At 42.9% G+C, this 21,081-nt stretch overlaps 2 protein-coding genes across 6 annotated transcripts in view; one reads left to right on the forward strand and one right to left on the reverse strand.

Annotated features, from left to right (window-relative positions):
• lama1 (laminin, alpha 1) overlaps positions 1-17,407 on the forward strand; it is a 54,166-nt gene extending 36,759 nt beyond the window's left edge. Inside the window, exons 42-64 of the mRNA XM_041968233.1 lie at positions 24-126; positions 637-753; positions 836-1,018; positions 1,099-1,253; positions 2,828-2,971; positions 3,320-3,453; positions 3,558-3,711; positions 3,782-3,906; positions 3,991-4,141; positions 4,220-4,364; positions 5,673-5,814; positions 5,891-6,005; positions 6,220-6,372; positions 6,542-6,690; positions 6,775-6,969; positions 7,538-7,721; positions 7,802-7,908; positions 8,000-8,189; positions 8,291-8,440; positions 10,084-10,237; positions 12,851-12,984; positions 13,477-13,690; positions 17,033-17,407. Coding sequence (XP_041824167.1) covers positions 24-126; positions 637-753; positions 836-1,018; positions 1,099-1,253; positions 2,828-2,971; positions 3,320-3,453; positions 3,558-3,711; positions 3,782-3,906; positions 3,991-4,141; positions 4,220-4,364; positions 5,673-5,814; positions 5,891-6,005; positions 6,220-6,372; positions 6,542-6,690; positions 6,775-6,969; positions 7,538-7,721; positions 7,802-7,908; positions 8,000-8,189; positions 8,291-8,440; positions 10,084-10,237; positions 12,851-12,984; positions 13,477-13,690; positions 17,033-17,187 — 3,453 coding nt within the window. The 3' untranslated portion in view covers positions 17,188-17,407. The remainder of the gene's footprint in view (positions 1-23; positions 127-636; positions 754-835; positions 1,019-1,098; positions 1,254-2,827; positions 2,972-3,319; positions 3,454-3,557; positions 3,712-3,781; positions 3,907-3,990; positions 4,142-4,219; positions 4,365-5,672; positions 5,815-5,890; positions 6,006-6,219; positions 6,373-6,541; positions 6,691-6,774; positions 6,970-7,537; positions 7,722-7,801; positions 7,909-7,999; positions 8,190-8,290; positions 8,441-10,083; positions 10,238-12,850; positions 12,985-13,476; positions 13,691-17,032) is intronic.
• Positions 1-21,081, reverse strand: part of epb41l3a (erythrocyte membrane protein band 4.1-like 3a) — an 85,660-nt gene that overhangs the window by 599 nt on the left and 63,980 nt on the right. For 3 of the 5 annotated variants that reach the window (XM_041968170.1, XM_041968165.1, XM_041968168.1), the window contains 5 exons: positions 20,420-20,518; positions 20,081-20,161; positions 19,736-19,857; positions 18,175-18,490; positions 17,428-17,992 (listed from right to left, as the gene is read on the reverse strand). In XM_041968170.1, coding sequence (XP_041824104.1) covers positions 19,747-19,857; positions 20,081-20,161; positions 20,420-20,518 — 291 coding nt within the window. In that variant the 3' untranslated portion in view covers positions 17,428-17,992; positions 18,175-18,490; positions 19,736-19,746. Of the gene's footprint in view, positions 1-17,427; positions 17,993-18,174; positions 18,491-19,735; positions 19,858-20,080; positions 20,162-20,419; positions 20,519-21,081 lie in introns of those variants that run through there. The other 2 variants (XM_041968167.1, XM_041968169.1) reach the window with 2 other exon arrangements.

Consider the following 21,081-nt stretch of genomic DNA (forward strand, 5'->3'; position numbering starts at 1 on the left):
TTCATGCAACTTGTGTTTTTCAGACGGTCCAATCAGAGGGGACGCTTTCAGAGATAGGCGGGGCCAAGAGGAATGTCTGTTCTGCTGTTTTTGAGGAGAGCTGGCAGATTAAAAAGATGGCTGAAGGTATGAGCATGTGTTTCTGGCTGAGTGAATGAACGATGAATCAAACCTTCTGGACCAACGTGTTCCTCGTCATCAGGTTCTGTCATTTGTGGTTTTATGATAATGGATTAGAACAGGGGCATCAATCCCTGAAGACTCACCTCTTCAGAGATCACCTCTAACACCTGAAATCAAGTTTCTGTTTTGGCTCCAGTCAGATTTTTCATTTTTTTTAATATTAAGATTAACATGCACTCAATCAAAATGCACTTGACACATGTTTTAGCTGAATGTAGGTCAGTTTTAAATGAAAACCATATTACTGATGCTTTCTGAGGCTCACCCTCAGTTTAAATGCTCTATCTAATTTTTTACCCAGCACACATATTTGTGATCTTTATAATCTGGTCTCCTGAAGCTCAGGAACTCAATCTGTTTTGGTCAGTTTAAAACTTAAGAAGTATGTAAGTGCTGCCCTGGAAGGGACTCCATTCTTCATCGATCATTGCTACAGCTTGTTTTCTCTTTTAGATTTGCAGCTGAATGTTTCTATGGCGACGAGCAGGCTACGAATGGTGAGAGATAGCATTCGTAACTCCAGCTTCCGCCTTCATCAGCCAGTCAAAGAGCTGTTGAGCCTCCCTAATGGTGAGACAGCTGATGCTTGTGTACGCTGATCTATACGGATGGGAAGACATATTGTCGTATTGACACTGATGGTGTTTGTCAGGTTTATTTGTGGTGGAGCAGCAGGTTCATAATCAGTCTGCAACAACACACTCTGGCCTGAGGGGGGCGCTGCAGCGGCTACAGAAACTCAGAGAGCAGCTGCAGGACTCTTCTTCTGTGGTGGAAAACACCAACAACACAGCGAGAGAGACTAATGGCCTGATGATGCACACACACACCGCAGGTTTGTTGAAACCAAACAAACAAAACATTAATGTAAATGGAGCGCTGATACTTCCTGTTTCCTGTATGTTCATTTTTCAGCCAATGAGGCGACACGCAAGCTGGAGGAGGTGGAGCATCGTACCCAGCGACTAATGGAGAAAATAAAGCCACTAAGCATGCTGCGAGAAATGCTGAGCAAGAACCTGTCGGACATCAGAGAGTTGATCGATCAGGCCCGAAGACAGGCCGCATCGGTACACAAATACACACAAACACAACCTGAGATGCATCAGAGATCAATAACCTAAAAATCGATGGACTTAATAATATAATCATTTATAATTATTTTTTTATAATTTCTAAATCATCATCTTAATCATCAGAAAAGATTTCACTGACAAGTCATTTAGTTATTTTCCCTAATGGGAAAATTTGTTTACAGACATTACAAGATCGATTTTGCTGGCAGATGTCACTCTAATAGAAGAATTAAGATACGTAAATCTAATAAAATAAGTAAAGGAATAAAAATTATTGATCCTTCAATAATTTAAAACACCCAAAATAAAAAGACTACAAAGAAAAAAAAACATTACACATAATATGATCATTAAGTAAACTCACAAAACCAGATAAGATCATGTAGCTGTGTCTGTCACACGGGAACACAGCAGGTTTTCAGTCTGTTACCTGACTTGTGGTTTCACATCTCCAGCATGATGGCAGCAGCTCAAAGTCTTTATGCAGAGGATGGCTCGGGTTTCCCACAATGCCTCTGGCTTTTCCTCCGCTCACATACAGCCTCCTTCACCACCTGCCTTAACTTGGTAGAATATTTGGTTCCAAACCAGAAAATTAATGTTAAAATCAAACCAATAAAAGACTTATTAAAAAAAGTAATATTTTAAAAAGCTGTAACTTCCTTAGGAAATACAGGTGTTGATGATTCTCTGTAGTCACCGCTTCTACATAAGCATCACATTTCAGTTTATCTAAAAACATACCAAGCTATGAGATGACTTCCTGAAATCAATAACCATGTCTTTAGTTTTTTTTCTGTATTTAGGTCTTTGTTGTCCCATGTGATAAAGTCCTCCACCACTGACCTGTCCTCACCAGCACCAGCAGACTCACAATAACTGTATCATCTGCTAATTATAGGATGCGCCTGTTCTCCCACTGACTCTTACAGTTGGTGGTGTACAGGATGTACATCCCTGAGGGGGGCCAGTGGAGGAGAAATGACATACCAACATTTCTAACGTTCATTTTAACCCTCTGAGGCCAGTCTGTTAAAAAATCTCAAATCCACTGTGTCAGGTTAATATTCATTTTAAACCATTCAGCAGTTTCTGAGTTGAAATGGTTGGCTGGATGGTATGAAAAGCAGATGAGAAGTTTACAAATGAAAGTCTGACATGGGTCCCGGGACCCTCATGATGTAACATCAGCAGGTGAAATAAAGCGATGCAAGCATCCTCCACCCCCCCTCCCGTGTCTATACACAAACTGCATGGGGTCCAAAATGGCCTGCACCACCCTGCAAACTCCTCCCTGTTGGCTCCCCCTGGTGGTCATAAGACTCCATAATAAAAGTTGTTAAAACAGAAGAATTTTGGGTTCCAGGAAAGCAGTTAAATCTGGAGGAAACCAGTAAAAAGTGAAATATCTTTACTTTTCCACATGAAATGATTATATCAGGATGTAATGATGGTGGTGAAAATAATAATGATGATGATGATTATGTGAATGATAATGGTGAGAATGATTATGAGAACGATGATGATGAGAACGATGATGATGAGAATGATGGTGATGATGTCATCAGATAAAGGTGGCGGTCCAGGCGGATGGAGACTGTGTTCGCTCCTACAGACCTCATATTCAGTCCAGTAACTTCAACACCTTGAGTCTGACCTTGAAGACTACCAGTCCAGATAACCTGCTGTTCTACCTGGGCAGCAACACCACGGTACACACACACACACACACACACACACACACACACACACAGTCCTCTGTATAGTGATCATATGTAGAAACAGGTGCGCCGGGTCCTCATGAACAGGTGTGTGTTGGTTTGTTTGACTAAAATATGAACAGGACCCCAAGAAACACATCCAGAACTAATTGGTTGACTTGTACTTATTATATTTAATGTTGTGTTTGTGTTTTGTCTAAGCCAAATTTCTCCTGTGGGAGACAAATAAAATGACCTTTGACCTTAGATTTCCAGCTGTTCTGTTTAACTTCATTAAAGTCCATCAGAAGCATTCTTTTCTCGACTCATCTCATGGTAAAATAAGGACTTTTGTTCCAGGCTGATTTTCTGGCTGTAGAGATGCATGATGGGAAAGTTTCCCTGCTGTGGAACGTGGGTTCAGGAAGCACGCGGCTGGAGGTTCCTGGAATGGACATCACAAACAACCGATGGACCAGAGTCAACGCTACACGGTAAAAACTCACGATCATGTGATCCAAACTGGTCACATGACTAAACCTCAGTTCAGTTTAACAGAAGATATTCATTACATCGTTTGGTGATGTCATCATGTCAGGTTTGGGGCTCATGGTACACTGTCAGTCCATCAGCTAGACTCTGAGATGGCTCCGTTGCCCACGGTAACAGGATCATCACCGGGTTCATCACGAGTTTTAGACATAGACAGAAATACTGTCATCCATATTGGAGGAGTGGGGGCTCAGATTCAGGTAACACAGGTGCACAGATGTGTGTGGGTGTGTGTGTGTACACAGGTGATAACACTGTGTGTGATGTCAGCTCCCCACAGAGCTGCGCTCCACCTTCTTCCAGGGCTGCCTGGGTGAAGCTTCACTGAACGAGAGGAACATCGGTCTGTGGAACTACGACAGTCGAGAGGGCAGGTGTGGAGGCTGCTTCAGCAGGTAAACACAGGTGTAAAAAGTGGATCTCACACACACACATACACACAGGTGTAACACTGTTTGTCTTCTCTGTCTGTCCCTCAGTCCTCAAGCTGAGGAGACAGCCTTCTACTTTGATGGTTCTGGCTATTCATTGGTCCAGAAGTCTCTGCGAGCAACGACCACGTCTGTGGTGCTGCTGTTTAAAACTCTGTCTCCAGGTGGACTGCTGCTGTACCTGGCCTCCAATAACACTGTAAGACACACTCAAACATGCTGATTCAGCTTTTATGTGGACAGGAACACACCTGACTTCAGTCTCTGTCTCCTGCAGAGGGACTTTTTGTCTATAGAGCTGGTGGAGGGGCGTGTCCGCCTGACCTTTGACCTCGGCTCAGGTGTTCTAGTGCGGACCTCAAACAGGAAGTACAATACAGGAATGTGGTACAAGATCACGCTGCAGAGGAACAAACGGAAAGGTACTTCCTCCACCACCTCCACCTTTTCTCCGAGGATGTAAACAGTGTTTTGTTTACTCCTGTTCCTCATGAAGTCAACAATCATCTCCTTTGTTTCATTTTTGTTCATGATGAGGTCCTTTAAACATATCTCCCCTGTACTTCAACAACTCCATGGCTCCCAATAAAATACTGAATCAGCTAGAAGTTACTGGTCCTCACTTTCAAAGGTATTCACAATCTGGCCCCTCCTTATCAATCTGATCTCCTCCATATTTCCACACCCTCCCGTGCTCCTAGGTCATCCTCCTCTGTTCACCTTACTGTTCCCCCGGCCCGTCTCTCTTCCATGGGGAGCAGAGCCTTCAGTCACTCTGCTCCCCGGCTCTGGAACTACATCAGTTCTCTTCCATCATTCACATCTGCACTCAAAATCCACCTGTTTAAACTGGCCTACTCCCTATAAATCATGTAACTGACTGTTTTATGGCATTTTTATATCAATGTCTTTTAATCTATTTTTACTCTTATGTAATTTATATTTATTTATTTATTTTTCTTTTTGTGTACGGTGACCTTGGGTGTAGAAAGGTGCCAAGAAATAAAATTTATTATTATTATTGTTTCTGACTACATCTCTGTACTGAGCTTCTTGTCCATCACTGATACTCCCCACACCTGCAGAGTAATCAGAGTATTTCTGCAGATGGCAGGACTCAGAGTTGGACTGGAAGTCTGAGGTGTACAGTGTGAAGAGAAATGGTGAGACTACAGTTCCTTGTGGTGCTCCAGGTCATAAATCCGGGTGGTTATAGAGCTATCCACCTGGAAGTTATGGAGCTTCTCGCATAAAAGAGCAGCTGATTGGTTCATGTGAAAGTGGGTGGGCTCTCTGAAGCAGGTGGTTGATGGCGTCTTCAACCTCAAGACCATTACGATAAGCAAACTGTAATGGGTCCTGAAAGGTGCTGACTTGCTTATTGATGTGAGCCAATAAATCTGCAGGTTAAAAGTTAGGACAGCTGGTCTGTAGTCATCTGGTTCAGTTTGTTGGGAATTTTTAGGTACTAGAACAAAGCAGGAAGTTTTCAACAACACAGGAACTCTTTTCTGACTCAGGCTGGTGCTAAAGAATCCCCCATAGTTGTTCTGAGCAGGTTTTCAGAAGCCTGAAGCCATGTTCCAGTTCAGTTTTGCCAGTTGCTTCTTCACCTGACTGCAGGAGACAGACAGGCTAGAGGCAGAGACAGAGGACATCTCAGTGTGGAAGTTGGACTGATGATGCTACCACTTGGTATGATTGTTGCTGAATTCCTGCTGTGTTTCTAGGTTACCTGTCCATTATGGCAGCTGACCAATCATCAGAAAAGGAAGTGTTGGAGGCGGAGTCTCCTGGGACATCCTCGGACCTGAACCGCTCCGACCTGGACCCGATCTACATCGGAGGACTTCCTTCGTCCAGACCAGTCAGGTATCACAGCTGAAGATGATTTAAAGACAGGTTTGTATTAACTTTGTCCTTACCTGTCTTTCTTTCTTGTTTCTAGGCGTCAGGTTGTGTCTAGGTCATACATTGGTTGTATAAAGAACGTGGAGATTGCTCGGTCCAACTTTGACCTGCTGAGAGATGCTTATGGAGTTCGGAAAGGTTGTGTCCTAAAGGTAACTTCCATAGTAACAAATCCATGTACTGAGAGATTAATACATTGGCTGATAGATTCTTTATAAAATCACATGTTAAAGATGGAGATCCTGGTTAAGGCAGGTTATACCAGTGTTAAACAGGTTAAAGCAGATTTGTAACCAGGCTAAAGATGGTAATACTGAGTAAAAACTGAAGGTTCTCTAACCAGTACTGACCAATCTGACTCCTCAGCCGGTTCGAAGTGTGTCGCTGCTCGCTGGAGGCTTCGTTCAGATCAGTCCTCCATCCTTCAGTCACGAAGCAGAGCTTCTCTTCTCCTTTTCCTCAAACAACCAATCAGGAGTGCTGCTGGCTGCCTTTAGTGACGACCGAGCACACAGACAGGTGAGACAGGTAGAGGTCACATGACACGCCTGACAACATGTTCCTGAACCACAAGTCCACCCGTCCATTTTCTGTACCGCTCAGGGTCGCTGTGAATCATAAGTGACCTGGATTATTCTGTGTGTGTGTGTGTGTGTGTGTGTGTGTGTGTGTGTGTGTGTGTGTACAGCACTTCCTGTCTGCTCGCCTGGTTTCAGGTGCTGTGGAGGCAGAGCTTGGTGATGTAGGAGGAGCCACTCGCAGCGTGTTGGTGATGAAACCTGGAGGATCTTTCAGTGATGGAACAAAACACTCAGTGATTATTACCATCAACAGGAAGTAAGTGTTGCTATGGAAACCTGCTTCTGTGATCTCATCTTATCCTCCTGGTTGACCCACCTGGCTCACCTGTTTGCCTCCCAGGTCTCTGTCTGTGCAGGTGGATGATGAACACCTGAGGTCTGTCTCTCTGTTGCCGGGCGCGTTTCATCGTCTGTCTCCGTCCTCCGTCTTCATTGGTGGACTGCCACCAAATAAGATACTCCGCCTCCCTGTCAGACTGCGGGGTGTTTCCAGGTCCTTCCAAGGCTGCATCCAACACCTGGCGATGGGCGGAGCGTAAGTCCAACTCTCATATACGCAGTGGCTGGGTCCTCCTTATGATTGGTTAAGTGGTTTGACTGATGGCTCGCTAAATCAAATCAAATCAGACTTTATTTATAAAGTGCTTTAAGGTAATTCATGCATATGAAAAAATAAGCCTTCACACCCAAAATAGATAATATAACAATAAAAAACCACTCATGATCTCACACACAGTCACACACGCACATACGTGCAGATACACACAAAGCATGCACAAACATGACTGAATGTAGGTATAAAACACTAAAAGTAATAAACATCTGGCTAATAGCATTGATCTTACGTCTGAGGTGGTCTGCAGAGTCCTGGTATGCAGTGTCAGATCCTGTCAAGGAGCACTTGTTAAAATCTGTGTCTATTAAAAGATGAATGTTTTCAAAAGGAATTTTGGGTTATTTTTGTTATCTGTGATGAGGTTGGAGTAGTACAGTTTTCTTGCCTGTTTTACTGAATTATTGTAGATTTTGATGTAAAATTTCATGTTGGAGTGTTAGTTTTGTTTTTCTTCTTTTTAACTCTTTACTTCCTGGCTTCTCTCCAGGCTCGTTGACCTATCAGGAGCTCTCAGGTATGAAGGGGTGGAGTTTGACAGCTGTCTTTTAGATGAGAGGATCGAGGGGGCGGTGTTTCCTGAAGACCAGGATGTAGAGCCAACACCTGACCCCACACACCTACCTTTAGCTCCGCCCACACACCTGAGTGCCCTGACACCTGAGGCTCTCATGGTAATAAGCATGTTTTTGTATTCATTGATTATTGAACTGAATATGGTTGATTATTGGTTATTGATTTGTTTGTGGTTCAGTGTGTGTCAGAGGAAGAACCGACCTTTCTGCTGCCAGCAGTTCAGTTTGGTTTGTCCAGACACAGTCACATGACCTTCACTGTTAACCCCTCTACAGTCCGAAAGAGGTGAGTCTCCATGACAACAGTGTGGATGGAGATGTTCTTTGGACAAGCCAAAGTCTCATTTGGTCAAACCTCTGTATGTCTCGTGTTTCAGCATGTCGGTGAGGTTGTCAGTTCGAAGCTGGGCTCTAGATGGCTTGATGGTCCTCCTCTCTGACTCCAAAATGATGGACTTCATTGTCTTATGTCTGAGAGGGGGCAAAGTCCAGCTGTCCGTTGATCTGGGGAAAGGACCGGCCTCCATCAACTCATCTGTTGCCATTAGCGATGGCGAGTGGCACACTGTGAGTTTGTGACATTTGATGCTCATTTAGTTTCGAAGTTTTCCTGTGCTTACATGTTTAGATTGTGTCTGTTTGAATGCTCTGATGTCTGATTGTCTCAGGTGAGTGCGGAGATGAGCCGGCGGTCAGTCTCAGTGTCTGTTGATGACTCGCCTCCACAGTCTGTCTCAGTCAAAGGAAACCAGCTGGATGTTGACAACAGATTTTACCTGGGAGGACTACCACACGGTGTGACGAGGAGGAAGATAAATGTATGACTTCATCAGTTCGTTAACGCATACACATCAAATAAACTGAACATAAACAATTTTCCTAAATTTCCCTGAGGACTCTCCAAAGGGATTAATAAAGTATTTCTATTCTAAACACACTTCCAAAAAAATGGGATTTCCTGTAAAATGTAAATAAAAACAGAATGCAATAATTTCCAGATCTCATCAACCCATATTTTATTCCCAGTAGAAGATAACACGTCAAATGATGAAACAGAGACATTTTACCAATTGATGGAAAATATGAGCTGATAGTAAATCTGATTCAGCAACACGTCTGGAAAAAGTAGTTCCAGGGTGATGTTCAGCATGGTGTAAAAAGTAGTTCCAGGGTGATGTTCAGCATGGTGTAAAAAGTAGTTCCAGGGTGATGTTCAGCATGGTGTAAAAAGTAGTTCCAGGGTGATGTTCAGCATGGTGTAAAAAGTAGTTCCAGGGTGATGTTCAGCACGGTGTAAAAAGTAGTTCCAGGGTGATGTTCAGCACGGTGTAAAAAGTAGTTCCAGGGTGATGTTCAGCACGGTGTAAAAAGTAGTTCCAGGGTGATGTTCAGCAAGGTGTAAAAAGTAGTTCCAGGGTGATGTTCAGCATGGTGTAAAAAGTAGTTCCAGGGTGATGTTCAGCACGGTGTAAAAAGTAGTTCCAGGGTGATGTTCAGCCAGGGTGATGTTCAGCATGGTGTAAAAAGTAGTTCCAGGGTGATGTTCGGCATGGTGTAGCATCTCTTCTTCTAACATGTCTGGAAACGTCTGGGAAGTGAGGCGACCAGTTGCTGGAGTTCTAGGAGAGGAATGTTGTCCCATTCTGGTCTGATGCAGGATTCTAGCTGCTCTACAGTCCTGGACCTTGGTTGCTGGATTTCTGCTTCCATGAAGCTCCAGATGTTGTGTACTGGTGAAAGGTCTGGACTGCAGGCAGGCCAGTTCAGCAGCCGGACTCTTCTCCTGTAAAGCCATGCTGCTGTGATGGATGCAGGATGTGGTTCAGCATCGTCTTGCTGTTTCTGGATCCTGTTCACACATGGAACCAGCATCTATTGTTTTGCTCACAGATATTCCCCATGATTGTCTGAATGTTTTCATATTATATTGAACATTTTTCTGAAACTGTTCCACAGTTTTAGATCCAGTTTGTCTCAGATTGGTGAACCTCTGTCCATCTTTCCATCTGAGAGACTCTGCCTCTCTGAAATGCTCCCTTTATACCCAGTCATGTTACTGACCTGTTGCCAGGTAATCTGATCAGTTGTCAAATGCTCCTCCAGTTGTACTTATGTTGCTCCTGTTCCAACGTTTTATAGATGTGTTGCTGCCATCAGATTCAAAATCAGCTCATATTTTCCATGAAATGGTGAAATCTCTGTTTCATCATCGGATATGTTGTTTATCTTTTACAGGAAATGAACTATGGGTTGATGAGATTTGGAAATCATTGCATTCAGTTTTTATTTACTTTTAACATAACATCCTAACTTTGTTGGAGTTTTAGTACAAGCACAAGATATTAATATTACACCAGATTTAAATTAAAAAAATGGTTTGATGGAACAATTTAAAACTTGACTCCACCTTCACACTAAAGACTTAAATTTGTCACATGATTTTCATCTGTCCGTGTCTCAGGTCAGCAGCAGTTTCCCAGGTTGTGTTCGATCTGTTACTCTGAACGGTGCCGTGTTGGATCTGTCCAAGCCAGTCTCACAGCATGATGTCACTTCCTGTTTCACCAAGGACCAGGCAGGAAGTTACTTTAATGGCAGTGGATATGCTGAACTGAGTGAGTGAAAAATGGAGACTAATCTTTACTGGATGAACTTCATAATTAGAAATAAATTAACTCAGTGTTTACACTTAATGCTCTGTCTGGTCGGATAATCTGAAACCCATGTAGACACAGCTGGGCTGAAGTCAACATGGAGAATTCTGGGTCAGACTGCAGGGGATGAAGTGATGGCAGGAGGTTGGAATGTAAGATTTAACCATCTGTTAAAATATTTACCCACTGTGGGGGTCAGGGCGAGGGGCGCGGACAGACTAGAACTGGTCTCTGAAGAATCTGAGGACAATGGTTTGACTGAAGAGGCAAAAATGTCTGTCGGGACATACTTTTAGTACCTGTCCTACTTTGTGTTCTCAGGGCTGATTGATTATTATTTCATTTATTTGAATGGGACAGTGCATATTAATGCACATACAATGTATAATGTAAAGCAAGATGCTACCCACAAACCCATTCAGCCATATTTTAATGTAAGTTAAACAATCTCTGATGGCCACAGGCAAAGTTTCCAGTTTAGACATCCTTTAACAGAAAAACATTTTGTGTGAATGTTTATTTTCTAGACAGAACTGCAGTCCCATTGGAAGCTGACTGGTACCACTCAAACCAGTTTGGTTTAAAGAAAGTCCTCCAATGATAGAGTCTTTCTTCATTTTATATATATATTATATTTTTAAACAATATAAAGTCTCATAAATATGTAAGGGATAAGGCCCTCCGTTAATTTATCATAAATTAATGGACGACGCTGAGGTGTGAACCGTCCGACGTGAAATGGCCACCTCTTCTGGCATTATCCCTCTTATACCATGGTCCATTAAGAAAGTTTTTTACAAGAAACGGTTGAGTGTACTATTTCGTTGTGACGCGTTGCCAAGGTAACCGGCTCTAACACAGAACCTGCAGCTCGGTTGGCCACAGTTATGTTACGTGACACACACATTTCAGAGGGTGTGTGCAGCTCTTACAGCTTGTGTGTGTCCAGAGGATGATGCCACGTTTTGTTTCAAACAGTGAAAGTCCACAGATAGTTTCCTACATCGTTCAATATGCCTGCTGGCGTCTGAGTTTCTGTTGCCACGGTTACCAACTACCGTTTAGTCAGTGCAATAATTTACAACAATAAGGCTATTTGGCCGGAACTTCTTTTAAAGATGTCCATTATCACTTTTTAATAGACACCCTCCAGCCAATCAGAATTAAGTATTCACCCAGACCATGGTATAATCATTGTTAATGATGGCGCATCTGACTTTTTATAAACCAGTTTTTTAAATGTTTTTTGAACATATTATACGAGGCCAGTTCTTTGATGTTCACCGACTTCCAGTCCTGTGCAGCTATTAAAACGAACACTGACTAAAAGCTGTTTCTGGAAGGAAAAATCTCCTCTTGCTGCACCTCGTTAGTCGAAATGAATTAATTCTAATGTTTACAGACTGGCTAAGCAGAGGAGATGATCGAACGTTAATAATTCTGGACATTTGACACAGATTTGCATATTTTATGATGCTTTCCCACATGAGGAGATTATGCTTTTGTAAAATTTGTGCTGTGATTGTGATGTATGTTGTAATGGTTTCTTATCCAATGATTTGTTTTCTTTTACAGAACTTCTAATGATCTAAGTGTGGTTATGTTTGCCTGTGATCAAGTTGTTAAACGGTAGTTGATATTCCACATAATCATTGTGCGCATGGCTGCCTGCATTGATGAGTGAGGTCTTATGACACGAAAGTTTGATATATTGAATTTGACTCGACTGCGTCACAGTTAATTTAAGATAACTGGGCCAGTGGAGCTGCCTGCAGTTGGAGGTGCATTATAACATAAAGCAATGCTCCTCCCCGTCCTTTACTTCTGTCCCTGTCCTTTCTAAATGCATGATATCCAGACATGGTTCCCTGGACTCTGGCTGATGTTTGTTTTACGCAGGTTTATGAGAGACTAAAACAGCCAATGTTGAAATTAAAAAGAAGATGTTCTGAGTGTTAACGCTTATTCCCAATATTTCTAATATTTATGAGACTACAAAACAATCCCGTAGGTTTAAACTTGGGGTCCCAGATTATTTTGGACTGATTGAGGGTCTGTTTGCAAACTGCAAAGTAGCATGATTCCTTTTCATGTTACACGGCACCTGATCCAGGTTTTAAACCTACAGCGTCCACAGTTCTACAGATCCACTCAGTTCACTCCTAATTCCTGTTTTCTTTCTTGTGCTACAGTTGTTTAAAGATCACGTGACAAGGAGGAGGATGTTTCTAACAGGGTTAGGTTGTTCACATGACCCTGTTGGTTTTGTTCAAAGTCGCATTTTCTTTATTTTCAGAGAAGTTAGACTTTGGTTTTGAAGAAAATGCGGCTACAAAACAAGAAGTTTTCAGGGACGAATGAGCAGATTGTCAAGCCAGTTTGTCCAGAATCAGAAGTTCAGCTGAGAGAAGAACAGCTTCAATAACCTCACTGGCCTGAGAAAACAGCATAAATGTTACTAAAATATAAATATTTCAGCCGGGCTCAGATTCATCCAGGTAGAAAAATGATCATTGTGTGTTTGTTATTGTCTGAAAATGTTCATGTGGTCATATTTGATTTTTGTGTGTGCAGTGCATGATGGGTATAAAGTCGGCTCTGACGTGTCGGTGTCTCTGGAGTTTCGAACCAGCCAATCAGATGGAGTCTTCCTGGGAATCAGCAGCGCAAAGGTCGATGCTATTGGACTAGAGATGGTTGACGGACAGGTAAGCAGTAATCCTGCGTTTGAAAATGACCAAGTAGACACCAGGGCTGCAGTCATAGAGTACTTTTACCTCAAGGCTGTGTTTATGTCTGAATGTTTGGCGGCTTTAAGTCATTCATCATCTGGTTTACTATTAAATCTAAAATGTGTGAAGGCTCTAGTCCTGTTCACACTCATCCAGTCATGAGAGGACTTGGATCTGCTGTGCTGCTGCTCAGCATTGCGTCCTGGAAACGGCACTTAGCATGTGCAGCTAAGAGCAGTTAAAATGTCAACTGATGGCTACCTGTAACTAGTTCCAGGTAACTTGGATTAATAAGTTAATGTGCATTGTTACTGCTTACCACAAAGCGTACTCTGAGTACTGACAGGTGCATTAACCCCAACCTGTGGTCAGCTGCTCGTGGGAGTAAAGAATGAACGGTGACATTTCATTGTGTGTGTCTGACAGTCTTTCCTTCAGGTGCATAAAATCTCATGTTTACCTCCTCAGGTGGTATTTAACGTAAACAACGGAGCAGGCCGAGTGTCTGTGCGGTCGACTGGTCAGATGCTGTGTGATGGACGGTGGCACCGCCTGCTGGCCAGAAAAACCAAACATGTTCTGATTCTGAGTGTAGATGGACAGAAATACAACACCCCAAACCCGTACCCACAATCCACCTCTGCTGAGACCAACAACCCCATCTACCTGGGGGGATATCCAGGTGAGAACCACAGTTAGGACATGAAGAAAGTTTGAGCGCTTTAAAAACTTTACAGTCTTTCTATTTGAAAGTTTTACATATCAGGACATGATAGAAAAGATAAAGTTCAGAACCTTCAACCTCAGACTGAGTCATTATTTACGAGACAGAAATCAGAAACATCTTCCTCGTTGAGGATGTTCTCCTTACTGGTTCTTGTTCCTCGTTATGACAGGAGTCAGGGTCAGTATCAGCCCGCAGCTGCTGATCAATAATTTGATTAACTGATCATCATCAGATTGATCTATAGAAAGTTCAGGTTCATTCAGGTGTGTGTTACCAGAATGCTAAAGGCCCGTTTATGCTCCTTTACGTATTTAAAAGGGGACGTCCGTTTCAAATGTTGTCAGATGTCGCCGTCCTCATACTTCCATGCATGCTTTGTGTCGTCATGGTTGTTATAAGTCAATTCCTCCATTAGTGATTAGTGCTAAGTTCAGAGTTCACTCCCGCGATCCAACGCCAGTTCAGACACCGTTTAGCAGCAGTAATGCGTCGCTATGAAGATGTTTCCATCCGCCCAACACGTCCTAAACATTTACATGTAGTCCTCTTCAAAAGCTTGCACAACTTCTATAGTTGTTGTGCTTGTCTTCATTCTTCTTCTGTTCTTTTGTTCCCTTCCCATATCCATTGTTCTCCTGAGTTGTTTCTTTCCCTGGTCGCATGTCAGCTATTCTGCTCAGCTCTGCCCCCACGATTTCAGGCAGTATTGCTCCGTTTTCTGCATCAAGCGACGGATAGCTAAGCTCCCTGAAAACAAATTAAACTGTCAGTCTGATGGCGTAGCTGTCTTCTGCGTTGAGCATAAATAGGCTTTAAGGAGGAGAGACATCAGCAATGCTCTTAGACAAGCAACTGTTACTGTCCATCAATCTAAGAAGGGTTATCAGGTCCTTTCCTATCTGGACTCCATCACTCTACAGAAAGAAAGATTGTTCACAGGACAGTCTTCCAGGAGTAGACGTCCCAGCAAGTTCAGCCCGAAGATCTACATCTCAGACTCTGCAGGCCTCAGTCAGCATGTTAAATATTAAAGTTCATGACAGTGCATTTAGAAAAGAATGAACCAGTATGGCATGTTTGGTAGGGTTGCAGGAGAAAGCCTCTTCTCACTAAAATGAACGTGGCAGCACAGCTGAAGAAGACTTCTGGAACAATGCCCTTTGGACAGACCAGACCAAAGTAGACATTTTCCATAACTACTCAAAGTAACTTACAGACAATGTTGGTGTTGCAAGTCCAGCCAGACTTCCAGGGACTATGATCTCCTGCAGGGAAAGTTAGAAGCTGCATAATGCCTGGACCATTTTCCCACACAGTCTGCAGCAGCTAGTTAGTGATGTTTTGCTGGAGACGTCGGTTCGACTGAACCAGGGTTTCAGTACGTTGCTTCAGCATGCCAAAAGTCATGTGACCACACCAACCGAGACTGTATGTCAGACACGTACAACAAATACAGGAAGACAGTCACTATCCCGGCTGAAAAAGCATATTTTTTCTTTTACTTTTTCAGTTTAAAATGTGGATTTAGCTGGACAGGCTTCTGTTATCACAGACACGTTCCTTTTTTTAATTACACCATCAGCTTGTAATGTTCACTTGTTTGAAAGTAACAGCCCCCTTTCATCATTTATATCAACCACAGAAGAAAACACTAACAGAGGACTGAGATCATCTCCTTTATTAAACACAAAGATGAGACAGGGAAACCCATGACAGTTTTGATGAGATGTTTGGTCATCGTTTCTTTTAAAGCTGCTGAAGCAGCAGATTACTCTGTTTGGATCAAATGGTTAGAAGCAGTGAATCAGAGCTTCACAAGGCTTCGGTCACAGCATCCCTACAAGAAGCTAAAGCCCCATTTCCACAGAGGGAGTTCGGCTCGGGATGGGACGGTTCAGAAAATCCTGATGTCTGCTGCGTTTCCACAGCAACCATACTACTACCAGGCAGGCAGGATATCAGCCGGATAGACACCAATGAAACAAATCAAATTATAAAGAGGATTTGTGAAATTATTGCCCATGTATTACGCTGACATAACCTACACTTATGCTTCATGTTTATCTACGTGTAATAACTTGTAGGCTTCAATACATTTTGTGTTGCTTTGCTGAAGCAGCCAAACATCAGCCTGTTCAGGTTTTTTAAAGATTAGCCTACTTGCAATATAAAATACCAAGGCTGTTTGAAATCATTTTGTGGCATTTAAGTTCCATCAGAAAAGTAGTTTGCGTCAGCGAGAGGTTGAACCAATCAGGACCAAGTTCTATTGTTAACAAAGGCAGGTCCACAAGCTGCACTCCGACTGCAGTCGGTGGCTCCCGCCATGTTTTAAGGTCATGTGGCATGGTCACATTTTTCGGCACAGTCTGGAGTCGGACAAAATTTCTCTTTGAGGGGTTGTGTTGCTTTTGGCCGAATTCAAATAAGTCAATAGGTGTGTTTCCATTACCAGTAGAATTGCGCAAAAGCTAAATACCGCAATAAAAAATAGTAATGGAAAAGCCTACATTTTGAAAAGAATCTCAAATATCGCTAAAAAGTTTTTACGCTCTCATGAGGTGGTTTATCAGACGTGTCGATATGGAAGTATATCGCAAAAGTGTAATGAAAATACTTTTCTCGCATTTATGCTTCACCAGACAGGACGTAGCGGGTCACATGACCAGTTCATTTACAGATGAGTAGTCGCAGGAGGAGACGGATGTTTTTTTTTAGAAATAATTAAAGAAAAAAAATAATCGTCATCCGTGATTGCAAACAACGGTGAAATGCAAGAGTTTTACAAAGATTTAGAAATCTCTATCCTCCTCAAAGTGGAGTCTCACGGGACGAGATTTTATGAGAATAATGGCTAACGTGTTAAACACCATTCAATGGAAACACCTGCAAATCGCAATTGCACTTTATCGAAATGTTAGAAATATCGCTTTTATTTTGCGAAATGCTGTGATGGAAACACAAATAATGACTGAGGAGAATTTACATCTTCCTTTCTAAAAACTGAATTTCGAAGTCGGATACAACCTAATTGCATTAAAAGGTTGTTTTTTAATAGTTTTTGGTCTGTTAGTGACTTGCAGATATCACAAGAAACACCTTTGAGCACTTAAAGTAATGTTTGTTTTGTTTCCTTTAAGGTCAGAAAGTTACGTAGTGCATCTTTAACACCTACATGTATTTTGTTTTGAGCTTCTAGGTAAAAATTTAGAGCTAACAGTTTAGATGTTCTTTTATGTTAATATTAATCTGAGCAAAGATGCTGTAAATTCTAACCTGTGTGTCTCTCTGCTGCAGCCGGCGTTAAACAGAACTGCCTGTCGATCAGCTCCAGGTTTAGAGGCTGTCTGAGAAACCTGCAGCTTGTCAAGTCTCACTTGACCAACACTCTCGACATCAGCTCCGCCCACTTCCTGTTGGGCATCACTCCTAACTCATGCCCTGCTGCCTAGTAATGCTGTGCCAGGTCCAGAAATGTTTCATGATACAGAAGTTGTACTGTTGATGATTGATGGATAATAAACATTCCTGTTCAGCAAATTAAAGCTGCCAGTTTTTTGTTTGTGTTGAGAGCCAACATCATGTTGGAGACCACCCGATGAAAAAAATCAGTTACATTTATTGAATGTGTAAAAAAGGACATCAAAGAACACCCTGTAATTAAACACTGAAAAGGAGAAAAAGAAAAGGTGTGCTCATCTATTCATTTTAATGGAGTTGAAGAGATAAAGTTACATTCAGAGTGATCATTAATAAAACATGACATGAGGAGCAGTCAGTTTATGAAACGTGACACCAGGTGGAGGGGTCAGTTTGTGGTCTGACACCAGGTGGAGGGGTCAGATTGTAGAATGTGACACCAGAGGAAGCGGTCAGGTTGTGGTACATGACCCAAGGGGGAGTGGTCAGTTTGACACCAGGGGCAGAGTGTGTCTTTCCAGGAGTAGAAGTAAACATAAATAAACAAACTAATAAATTAATCAGCAAATAGCAAAGGAAATCTTATATTCATGGTCAGATAAGTACAATCATTCTTTAGGATTTTCATGATGACATTAGAGAATGGCACATTGCTGTTGCATCATGGGTAAATACTGAGCTTTAGCAAGTTACTGTGCTAGTTAATGTAGACAGGAAGTAGTTTGCACCAGACTTTCAGAACAACGGTTCATGAGGTGAGAACAGTAAATCATAGGTTACCAAAACTGTGTGATGCAGTTGGTTTATCTGTGGCCCATCTAACAGTCTGGACCACACCTCCCAGTTACCATAGATATCCACACCTCCGAGTTACCATAGATACCCACACCTCCCAGTTACCATAGATACCCACACCTCCCAGTTACCATAGATACCCACACCTCCCAGTTACCATAGATATCCACACCTCCCAGTTACCATAGATACCCACTCCTCCCAGTTACCATAGATACCCACACCTCCCAGTTACCATAGATACAGAACAGAACCTAACTCTGGCTCTGTTCTGTATCTGTTGTCCAAGGAATATGATGGCGTTGCAGCAGCACCTTTTGCCTGTCTTCTACCTGTTTGTGTCCCACCTGTCTGTGTTGTAATACTATCCAACTTGTGAAAAAGTACTGCTTTGATGTGTGTGTATAAGTGCACATGCATATGTGTGTGTTTGGAAATCCTCAGTTCCCGTAGTGTCCATGGTGTTGCTGCAAACTATGTCTTCACTGGTTCTTCAATCTGGAGTATGTCTTTCATTATGCACCAGAAGCCTCAGGAATCCTGAAATCCAAACACAGATGTGAGACAGACAGTAGGACAGAATAAAATATCGACTGATTTCACAGTGACGTGACAAAGACAAACAACAAAGAGTCAAATATAAAGTGATGAAAGTGAGTGGCAATAAATATAAGTTAAAACAATCCTCCTTTCCAGATGAAGAGCTTGTGATAGAGGTAAGTGCGCCATCTGGTGGTCACAGTTTAGTCACAGGACTGAAACACCATTTTTTTCTCTCACACTTTCTCTCCTGTACATACTTTATTCTATTAACTTTTCCCCATTAACTTCTCTTACATGTGATGTGATTGGAGGAGGCAAAATAACACACATAAAAAAACAGACATCTACCCGTCCTATCTGTTATCAGGGGAGAGGCAGGTACCTGTATCCAGTTACCCTAACATCACTTTCTGTGGGAGGAAGCTGAAGAACATGGACAGAACCTGGACATGCACAGGGAGAACATGCAAACTCCACATAGAAAGAACCAGCTGGGATTAGAACTAGCAACCTTCCTGCTGACCACTAAGCTGTCAGTTAAATATGAGGTTGGAGAGCTGCATCATCTGTCCATCAGGGCTTAACTGGTCATCTTCCAGTAAGCTCACCACATCCCTACAGAGATTTGTTCAGCCCACAGAGCCAGCTGCTCAGTAGCAGCAGGCAGTCAGACAGAAAGCCAACTTTATACCGATGCTGAGAACACCTCGACTCCTTCCAAATTCTGACTGTTGTGATCACAGACAAGAGACAGAGACACAGATTACAGACGTGAGAGGAGTCTCGAGTCAACATCAGCTGAAACGTCACCTTGATGTTGGTCAGTCAGAACACACGTTGTCCAGAGGGAAACTAAATGTGACCACCAGAGGGAGGAGCCCTTCCTGGGAAAAACATGGTTCTGGTTTCAGTGAACTGGAAACCTGGATCCTGAGATAGAACTGATGCTTATACAGGTGGATGTCACCTGAAATCAGGTAGCATCTGGGGTTGGTTCCACACTGATAATGGTGGCTTAGAAATTGTCAGTTGTTGTTGACCTTGTGCTGAGCAGTTTTTCACCGCTTCCTCCACTGTCAACACTTCCTGTCCTCAGTAATTCCATCCAATCAGAACATTTCCATGTCTTCCTGTGCTCTGCTTCCCACCAATCAGAACCTCCAACTGGCTGGAAGAAGGCCATGCAAGCAGAATGTGGTTAATGTTGTCATGCCTCATTCAGCCAATCAACAGCAGACCAACCTGTGATGTCATTAATCAACCATATGATCAGGAGAGACCTCGGTTTCTTTATGGATGACGACTCGGGTGACGGACAGCTCAGGATGCTGCCGTCGTGCCTCGCTGAGAGCCGCTGCCAAGGCCTTCAAAAGAAACACGAAGGTCAGAGCCTGGTCCAGGTGAGGGTCCTGGTCCAGGTTTGGATCTCACAAGAACTGAACTGATCTGGATACAGGTCCAGGCCAGGGTATATGTCCAGGTCTGACCAGGGGTGTCTAGGTCTGATTACAGGTCTGTCCCTGTTTAATCTCCTCCTGCTCCACCCTTGTTCTGTAACTAGTTGCTAGTTACTGGTGTTAACTTTACCTGGTCGTGGTCAAGTTCTGTGTCGCCAGAAATCACGATTCTTTTTTCAACTCTGGTTTCTGAAATCCCTCCTTTCATGGTCTGTGGAGGAAGGTGCCGAGAAAGAAACAGCAGCTCAGAAAACAAAACACATGATGGAGTGTTTCATGTCTACTGTACATCTCTCAGTTTCCACTGTGGTTCTGTTTCTAATGTGTCTGTTTCTAATGTCTGTATTTCTATGTCTCTGCTTCAAATGCATGCCTGATTCTAATGTTTCTGTTTTTTAGAATCTTTGTTTTTCATGTCTGCTTCTAATGACTGATTTTAATGTCTGTGTTGCCGTGGTTGCAGTGTTACCTTGGTGATGTGGGTGGTGGTGGTGGTGTTGAGGCTCTCTGCAGTGAAGGTCTGGGAACTTAGCAGCAGGCCTGCAGGAGGATCAGAGTCCACTTGACTCTGAAACAAAAACACTGAGTTGGTACAAACTGGTTGATGTGAGTATCACTAAGTTTCTGAGCAGCTTCAGAAGGAACAAATGGAAACTTTCTCTTTTCCTTGTGAACAGTAGCAACTGCTAGTTCCTTTAGCACCAGGTGAAAAGTCTGACACCTGGAAACCCCAGTCATGGTCAGACGCACACGATCCAGATGAAAGCAAGCCCACGTTACTATCTGGAATTACTTCTGATCAGTGGTTTAATCTAGAGACTGCAGACCCTGCAGATGGCAGCAGAGTAAGAGGAATCGGGCCATTTCAGGTACAGATAGAGCTGAACACAAGCCTGCATTCATCCAGGACATGGTTCTAAGCATTTATGCTGTTTTCACCCAGTATAGGTGACTCCACCAGCCCAACCGATCAACATGAAGTGAAAGTGTAGCATGGGCTGTGGATGGTGGCATTCAGCACAGTTCATGGCTGCTATCGGCTGGTTTGCTCACCTGGACAGGTGATTAGTACCCACGCAGCCAGACCAGTCTTAGAGCTTAATGGCTGACTTTGTTTAGTCTGAGAAGCAG

Source organism: Melanotaenia boesemani, chromosome 18 (genome assembly GCF_017639745.1).
Source record: "Melanotaenia boesemani isolate fMelBoe1 chromosome 18, fMelBoe1.pri, whole genome shotgun sequence".
Taxonomy (NCBI): domain Eukaryota; kingdom Metazoa; phylum Chordata; class Actinopteri; order Atheriniformes; family Melanotaeniidae; genus Melanotaenia; species Melanotaenia boesemani.